Source organism: Propithecus coquereli, unplaced genomic scaffold (assembly GCF_000956105.1).
Source record: "Propithecus coquereli isolate 6110/MARCELLA unplaced genomic scaffold, Pcoq_1.0 Scaffold92, whole genome shotgun sequence".
Classification (NCBI taxonomy): Eukaryota; Metazoa; Chordata; class Mammalia; order Primates; family Indriidae; genus Propithecus; species Propithecus coquereli.
Window position 1 is genome coordinate 495,634 of NW_012155507.1, and position 9,192 is coordinate 504,825.

At 45.6% G+C, this 9,192-nt stretch overlaps 1 protein-coding gene across 1 annotated transcript in view; it reads right to left on the bottom strand.

Annotated features, from left to right (window-relative positions):
• PAQR5 (progestin and adipoQ receptor family member V) overlaps positions 1-7,822 on the bottom strand; it is a 36,399-nt gene extending 28,577 nt beyond the window's left edge. Inside the window, exon 1 of the mRNA XM_012664839.1 lies at positions 7,676-7,822. Within this exon, the coding sequence (XP_012520293.1) occupies positions 7,676-7,726 (51 nt within the window). The 5' untranslated portion in view covers positions 7,727-7,822. The remainder of the gene's footprint in view (positions 1-7,675) is intronic.
• Between the last annotated feature and the right edge of the window lie 1,370 nt (positions 7,823-9,192).

Sequence of the window (9,192 nt, forward strand, 5' to 3'; positions counted from 1 at the left end):
GTCAGAAAAGAAAAGCCTGCCATTTAAAAAGTGGTGGGATTGGTGGAAGATTGCAGCACACTTACTTGGGAATGATGTTTCAGTCAAAACTGAATGGTCCAAGGCAGCCTGGGCAACACAGCAAGACCCTGTCTCTTAAAAAAAAAAATCTTTTTAATTTAAAAAAAATTTAAAAAGCGAATAAATTCTCTCTGAAGGATATCTACTTTAATACAAGCATGTACACACATGGAAACAAAACACCATGAAAGAGAAACAGCAGAAATAGAGCTGGAAGAACAGATTCTGGAATATAAAATAACCATGTTCACTATGTTTAAAGAAGTAGCTTAAAAATAACAGGTAACAAGATTGGCAACCTGATATAACTTCTAGAAATTAAGAAAAATAATAACTGAAATTAAACAGACATCAAAAGGATAAGTAACAGATTACACCTGTCAGGAGAGAAACTTAGCCAACTGGAAGTAGATCCAAAGTATCCCAAATGCAGTCTAGAGAGATTAAGAGAAAATATGAAAAAGCAAATAAGAGAAATGGAGAATATTTCTCTAGAAGGAGAAGATACAATGGTTTTAATATGGTATTTGAAGAGATAACTGATAAATTTCTATAGTTATTGAAAGTCACTGGTCATCAGATGCAAGAAGTTTTAGGAATGATACAGACAGTTGGTGCTCACCAAATATGCCACGTGCTTTCCTGCATTTCTCAGACTTTCTTGCAGTTAGGTTGGGGCCAGGTAACTCTTTCTAGTTAATGTTACTTCTAGACCAGGGCAGTTCAAAGCAGTGAGCTTTCTTAGTAGGTATCACAGATGCACTTCCGAAGGGACTCTTCCCACTGTCTGAACTGGGCCACTCATCCTCCCACGGAATCGCTTTTGGCCAAAGGGCACCACTAGTCATACGCCCTCCCCAGGGGCAGCCCACATCCATTGGTGAGGGATCCAGAGCCCTGGCCTCCTTTTCCCATTTGGGACTACTCTGAAAGGCAGACCCAACTCCAGAGCTCCCTGTGTGGTCGGTGGAGGCCTCTGATGCAACCTCCCCTTCTGCCCACTCTTGCTTCCCTCACGTCCTTACAGGTGTTTTTCCTGAAAACACGCCTCGATAAATTTCCTGCGCACAAATCTTTGTCTCAGAGTCTGTTTCTGGGGAATCCACCCTAAGACGTTTCTCTCTCTCTTCCCCTTCTGTGGTGACCTCAGGGGCCACGTGTTCCAGACGGTGCAGCCAGGAGATGGTGGACCCTCCACCTGCCTGGGTCCCTCAGCCCCCCACTAGCCACTCGCTGTGTAATGAGGTGCGAAATAAACCTTTGCTATGTTAAGCCACTGAGCTATCTGGGGCAATTTTTAACTCAGCATAGCCTAACCCTTCCTGCCTCACACAGCTATTCATGTTAAAACAGCTGAAGCAACCACTAAAGTAATAGATACAAAGAATATTTCTAACATATTAATTATAAAAACAAGTAGAGAGGAAAAATAGAATGTGAAAGGAATCAAAATAAGAATGTAAAACTCAATCCAAAGAAAGCAAAGAAAAAAAGGGACAGAGAAAACAAGACAAATAAAAGCACAAAAGATGATTGAAAGAAAGGCAAATAAATCATGTGTATTTATTTGCATAAATCGCATAAATAAATCCAGTTAAGATAAATACTGTCAAACAAAATAAAATGCAACCATGTTTTGTTTACCCAAGACTCAATTAAAATATAAAAATAGGGAAGGATTAAAGGGAAAGGAAAAAGATAAACCAAAGAAGTGATAACAAAAGCAACAAAGCTGGAATTGCTATATTACTATCAGATGCATCCCAAAATGAAAGCATTACTAGATATAAAGATAATCCCTACACAATAAAAGAACTTTCTTCACTAGGAAGATATGACAATTATAAACTTGAATATACCTAAAAAACACAGGCTCAAAATACACAAAGAAAAGGTTAACTTATTTATAAGGAGTAATTCACAAATCTGCCACCATAGTGGAAGATTTTAACACATCTCAATTACGGATAGATTAAACAGAACAAAATCTGTAAAAATATTTGATCTTATAGACAAATTTCTGGAATGCTGTTCCCAACAATTGGGAACTACGTTATTTTCAGGCACATTTAGAGGATTCATGAAAATTGATCATGTGCTAGGACATAAAGCTTGTCTGACCAAATTTCAAGTACGGAATAATACAGACAGCATGCTAAGACCACAGTGGATTAAGTTAAATCAGTAACATAAAAACAGGGAGTTATCATATGATCTAGCAATTCCACTCCTAGGTGTACACCAAAAAGAACTGACAACATGTCCACCCCAAAACCTGTATACAAATGCTCACAGCAGCATTATTTGTATAAGTCAAAAAGTAGAAACAACTCAATTGCCCATCGACTGATGAATGGATAGACAAACTGTGGTATATCCATTCAACAGAATATCATTCAGCCATTAAAAGAAAGTACTAATACATGTGCTACCCCATAGATAAACATTGAAAATACTACGCTAAGCGAAAGAAGGCAGTGAGAAAAGGCCATATATTGTATGATTCCACTTATATGAAATATCCAGAATGGGCAAATCCATACAAAAAATACATTAGGTGCTGCCAGGGCTTGGGAGTGAGGGGAGTGGAAAATAGCTGCTAATGGGTACAGTTTCTGGGGTGATGAAAATATTCTAAAATTGATCATGGTGATGGTTTTGTGCAACATACTCTCTATGTGTTCAACAAGCTAAACCCCACTGAATTGTACGCTTTTAAAGGGTGAATTTTATGATATGTTAATTATATCTCAACAAAGCTGTTAATAAAAAAAAAAAATCTTTCCACAAGAAAATTCAGCTGTGGGGCCAAGTTGTTCTCTGCCCAACTCCAGAGGTTTCCACTCATGTAGACTAAGAAGATGAATGGTGCTCCCTTGGTGTCTTAGTCCGTTTTGCACTGCCATAAAGGAATACCTGAGACTGAGTAGTTAATAAAGAAAAGAGGTTTATTTGGTTCATAGTTCTGGAGGATGTACCAGAAGCATGGTGCCAGCATCTGCTTCTGGTGAGGGCTTCAAAGAGCTTCCAATCAAGGCAGAAGGCCAACGGGGAGCAGGTGTGTTACCTGGGGAGAGGGAGCATGAGAGAGAGGACGGGGTGCCCACGCTCTTTTAAATAACCAGCTCCTGAGTGAACTAACAGAGCAAGAACTCACTCATTACTGAAGTGAGGGCACCAAGCCATACATGAAGGATCCACCCGCAAGACCCAAACACCTTCCACTCAGCCCCACTTCCACACCAGGAATCAAATTTCAATGTGAGATTTGGAGGGGACAAATATCCAAACTATTAATATATCATTTGGGGTTGGGAAATATGGCGGCCCCGCCTGGGCAATTTTTCAGATACATTCTACCAACCACTCAGAAATGTACAATTCTAATATCATGCAATTTTTTCCATAGAATAAATAGGCAACAATCTCCGACTCAACTTGTGGTTGGCATAACCCAAAGCTCAAGTTCAAACAAGGACAGTATAAGAAGGAAAAATTATAGGCTGACTTTAAGAAGGAAACATTACAGGCCAACTCATTAAATAGATTGAAAGATCCTAAACAAAATATTAGCTGATTCTAGCAATAGATTTAAGAGATATTACATCATAACCAAGCTGCATTTAAACAAGGAACAAAAGGTTGGCTTAACATTAGTAAATCAATCAATGTAATTACCACATTAACAACTTAAACGAATCATATATGATTGTCTCGAAAGAGATATTAACGGGAAAAAAGGCTTCTGTAAAATTCACAATTAAAAGGAAAACTAGCAAACTAGGATTATAAAGGAATATCCTTAACTTGATAAAGATCACTTATACACAGAGAAAACATATTAAATGGTGAAATATTGAAAGCATTTCTTTCAATTAAAATCAAGAATAGGACAGGTGCGGTCGCTCACGCCTGTAGTCCCCGCACTTTGGGAGGCTGAGGCGGGAGGATCACTTGAGGCCAGGAGTTTGAGGTTGCAGTGAGCTATGATCACGCCACTGCACTCTAGCCTGGGCAACAGAGCAAGACCCTGTCTCAAGAAATAAAAATAAAAGATAAAAATAAGATAAAATAAAATCAAGAACAATAGAAAGATGCCCTGCAATCACAACTCCTATCATATTTTAATAAGCTCCAGGGGGAATCTGATGTCGGTGACCCAAGCACCCACTTTGAGAAATACTGGGCTGGAGAAACCATTTGCTTATTGAGATAGCTCCTTGTTCCCGGGTGCCCAAGCCCACCTACCTAACCCCACTCCCAGCCATTTATCCGGCTTGCTTCCTTGTGTTTGTAATAATCCCACCGTTCTATTTCATTTTCTTGGATCTTCACAATAGCCCTGTGAGACCGACTTAGCAGTCACCTCATTCAACAGATAAGGACCCCAAGGCTCAGCGAGGTTATGCATACACGGCACAGCTGAGTGCAAGTCTGGGAACTGCGCTGCTTTTCATCGCTACACAGACCCACCATCTCAAGGTTTCCTCCTGCTGCGCTCCGAAACAAGGCATCCGGGACCACATGTTTACCTGTAGCCTGCAAGTCAAGGCTGTAATTCATAAAGATTAGCAATTTGACACAAAATGCCCTTGCTTCTGGCAAAGCGTCATGCAGTGTTGCATATGAACTTGCTGTCTAGACCTCTCTGTTTTGTCTCCAAACTGGGTCTGTGGAGGAATCAACATTGGATATTTATTCCATTCCTTGAGGTGTTTGTCCAAATCCTTAATGATCCCCTAATCTACCTAGGCCTATTTTCAGGCACAAGGAGACTAAATATGAGGCATATACACAAGTCCTACCTTCTAAGCAAAGAGAAACCGCCCTGATCTGTGAACAAATTCTGGGCCAGGAATGCCCCAGGACTACAGCCCTGGCAATGCAGAGAGGTGGGCACACCGCTCCCTACTGATGGATGAAGCCCAGAGTGGGCAGTGAAGTGGCCCAGGCCGCACAGCTGGCTGAGATACAAAAGGAGAGGCAGCCATCCAGGGCAGCCTGCACGGGTCCAACCAACACCTGAAGGAGCTCAGGGATGGGGGCCAGCACCTGCAGCTCCATAAAGGAAGCCAGAAAGGGAGAACACAGGGTAGGGGAGAGGAAAGCCTATTTCAAACAGACACCAAGAGAAGGGAATGTTGAATGTGTTGGGGAGAATCAAGACACCACGGGTGTGGCCAGAAGAGGGTCTATGGGTGGGAAATGGTGGAAGAGGTGGGGAGGGGTCAGGCTGGCAAAGGTGCTGAACACCAGGGTGGGCAGCAGGGGTTCGAGTCCATGGACAGGGCTTCTCAAAGTCTCCAGCCGACACACTGTCCCCCTCAAAGCGCCCTCGAGGGCATAAAAGAGTTGATACCAACAATGACAGCCAACATTATTAACTGTGCACCAGGTGCCAGGCACTTCGCATGGGCTCTCTCATTTAATTCTGACAACCCTAGGAAGCAAATACTATTATCACTCCTATTTTACAGATGCAGAAACTGAGGTAGACAGATTGAGTCTCTTGTCTGAGGTTATTCTGCAAACCAAGTACTAGAACCCTCGGAGCCCAGCAAAAGTAAGCTTAACATTTGTACGAAGTCTCCTGTTTTAAATATTCATGCAAATTGTGCATTTTTATCTTAAATATACTTGCATCAGTTTTAGTGCCAAAAAATGCCTTTCCCCCCAGATTCTTAAGTAAAACTGCCCTCCAGGCAGGCAGAGGCACCGTGTTTTCTCTGCGGCTTCATGAACCGTGGGCACGATGCCGGGAAGCCCAATAGTGGATGCTAGGGCCCAAGGAAAGCTTTGAAGCAAACAGTGGGTGCAAAGTGTGATGTGGTTCTCCACCTCCAGCTAGTGCCATGTGACTAAAAAGGACATTATCATCCCCATGATTTATGAAAAATTGGGCAGAGAGGACATATTCATCTTCAGCCCTCGGCCTCTCCAGGGGTTGTGTGGTCCTCACCTTCGGAGTCTCCATACATTTGGAATCCCAGCAGGTTACCCAGAGCACCTACTGATACCTCTGTCTCCTTTGCTTCTTTCCTGAGGACGTGCTCTGAACCCACCCGTGACCAAAACTCCCAGGGGGACATCCAAGCAGACACCTGTAATCCCTACCCCGAAGAGTCCCCACGCCTGCCCCAGGGTTTCCCATCTCCGGCCTTTGCTCACACCTGGAATGCTCTCCCCACCTCTCACACCCTGCCTGCCCCTCAAAACCCATCTCACAGCTCACCCCTTCGTGAGGGCTTCCCTGGTCCCTCCCGCCCCACGATGGAAGTGAGCGGTCCCTCCTCTTCTAAACTCTCCCTCTCTCAGGACGCACCCTAACCCGCTCTATGCCAGAATTGCTCGTGCACATTTTAAAACGTTTCTGACCAAGACAGGAGCTGCAGAAGGGCGGGGTTTGTGTGCAGTTATTCCCTGGATCCTGCACAGAACAACCCCTTGCACACGGTAGGCAGTCAGGACAAATTTCACGGGTGAATGAATCAAAGAGTCACACTGTGCTCCCACTAATCACAGCTGCCGGTGCTCTGTGGGGGAATCGACTAGTGCAGCGCCCCAGGAAGACAGGTGGACGCCCCCTGAGGACAGAGGCCAGTCCTCTGCTCACAGTGTCAGAGGAACCAGCCTCATGTTCAGTCTGCCTGTCACCTGCCAGTCCTTGTCTCAACACGCCAAACACCCCTGCATTGTTGATGGTTTCCCTCCAGCGCCAGCTTCCTGAAACCACCTGGCTTCGCAGGCTTTTAGCGTTAGGGTTTGGCAGCTTGCCCCCTCTTAATCTTCCATTTGTGATGCTGAGCGTGTTTAGGAATTACTTTTCTGGGGCAAGTAGCAAGTGTTTGGCAACCAGCTGAGTAGAAGGAGGCACTCCTGCATTCTGTGGCATCCTCTGGTGAAACGTCCCACCACAAAACAACACTTACTCTTCCTTCAGTCAGAAAGGAAGGAAATATGACATCAAAACAGGGGTGCAATGAACTGTTTTCTTTGCAAGGGAAGGAGGGGGTGCACCCATTCTCTGTGGCACACAACTAGAATGACCTCACCAAAGGCTTATGGAAGCAGATTGTCCGTGAGTCCCGTGTATTTCAGGGTGGCTGCCGTGAGTTCCAGGCCCAGAGGTCTGCCGGAGGGTAGTGCTAAGGCCCACTCAACAACCCTCCCACTGCCCCTGGCCCAGCCGCCTGCAAGGGATGAGGACAACAGCAAAGCCATGCCCTCAGGTGACTTCGCCCATGGCCTGCTTTCAAGCACCCATAGGAGTAGGAGGGTCCTAAAAAAAAACTTCTCCCGACCCAGCCAGCTGCTGCTGGCTTCATCTCTTACCTTGAATCTCGATAAAGACTTTGCTTCTGGGTAAAACACAAATGTCATGGGCAAGGGTTAAAACGAAAACAGTTTGGGGATCACTTCCATTTCCAGGTTTGGTGCAGGGGCAGGAAGCAAGAGGCTCTAATGTCCCCCAAGGGAGTATGGGAGGGGCCCTTGAGGACAATGTGCCTGCGCAGCACAGGCTGGTTGAAGACAACTGTCCTTCCAGAGGACAGATGCAGAGGCCAAGCCCCGTCGCACCCTGCAACACAAGCCCTGCGATGAAGAGAACACATACCTCGGGCATCTGCTCTATGCTCTGCAGCCTGGGGAGCTTCAGGCTCAGCATGGTGGAGCTGGGTCCGCAGGGCCAGTGGGTGACAGCCCCTCCCACTGACCAGGCCTGGCTCAAAGCTCTGCCATGGCCTGGGGTGTCTCGGCCAGCCGGTGCCCTGAAAGAGGATAGCATGAAGAAATCCAGTCAGTCGCAGCCTCACTCCAGATTGTTCCACGACTGGACATACACTTGCTAATGATGGCAAACAATCAAGCTTCCTGAAAAACACGAAACTATCAGATTACTGAGTCATTCATCCCAAGAGTGCTGGAGGGAGGTAGTTAAATCAAAATATGGGCAACCGCTATGGTCTGAATGTTTGTGTCTCCCCAAAATTCATATGTTGAAAACTGATCTCCAATCTGGTATCAAGAAGTGGGCCTTTTGGATGTGATTAGGTCATGAGGCCGCCACCCTCATGAATGGAATTAGTGTCTGTATAAAACAGGCTCCAGGGAGCTTGTTCAACCCTTCCTTCCACCCTACGAGAACACATAGAAGGAGCCATTTACAAGGAACGGGCCCTCACCAGACACTGAATCTGCTAGAGCCTTGATCTTGGACTTCCCAACCTCCAAAACTGTGAGCAATAAATTTCTGTTCTTCATAAATCACCCAGTCTAAAGCATTTTGTTATAGCAGCCTGGATGGACTAAGACAGCGGTCATAAAATTGCAGAGCTGGAAAGGGTCTAAGAGGTCACCCAATCTCCTCATGTTACACGTGTGAGGGTTGGAGGGCGGAGGAGCTTCCCCAGGGCTGCACAGCTGGGGAGAGCTGGGCCTGTGCACTCCCCACCCAGCAAAGGCCGCCCCGGCAGACAGTGGGTCCCAAGTCCGCATCTACCCAGTGGGTGGAAGAGGACCAGGGGCTGTGATCCAGATCACATGAAGAGAAGCGGTTCTTCCAGAAAGCTCAGCAGAGCGTGGTTGCCCTGAGACACACAAAACCAGGCCAAACAAATAAATCCAAGACACTTGTTGGAGACAGAGAGTTTACCATAGTAAATTTCCTCCCCACCCCCATTATCGCTGGGCCATCAACGCTTAGCCCCCTGCCCATAGTCTCCATCAACCAGAGGGCCTCTTTCCCTGCCTCCGAAAGCCTAGAGACCACTCGTGTACCTCCGCTGGGTACCAACCACATCCTACCTGCAGTCAAAGGTAACTCCCTCAGCCTCCATCCGCCCAACCTCCACCCCCACCAGGGAGGATGCTCCCAGGGCTAGCTGGAAGCTCTGGGTGTGTGCCTGTCTCGTCCTGGGCCTTCATCAAAGGCTTATGGAATGACATGGTGCTGCTCATCCTTTGAGCTTAAAGTGTTTTTGTTTTTGTTTTTGTGGTTTGTTAACTTTTGCTTCTTATTATCTTTTTCCGTGTTCTGTGTGTTATTATCTAGAAGTATGTGGCAACATACAATCTGCTTATGTTTCGTTGTCATAAGTATATTTCTTTTCTTAGAAACACTAATAGTCAAAA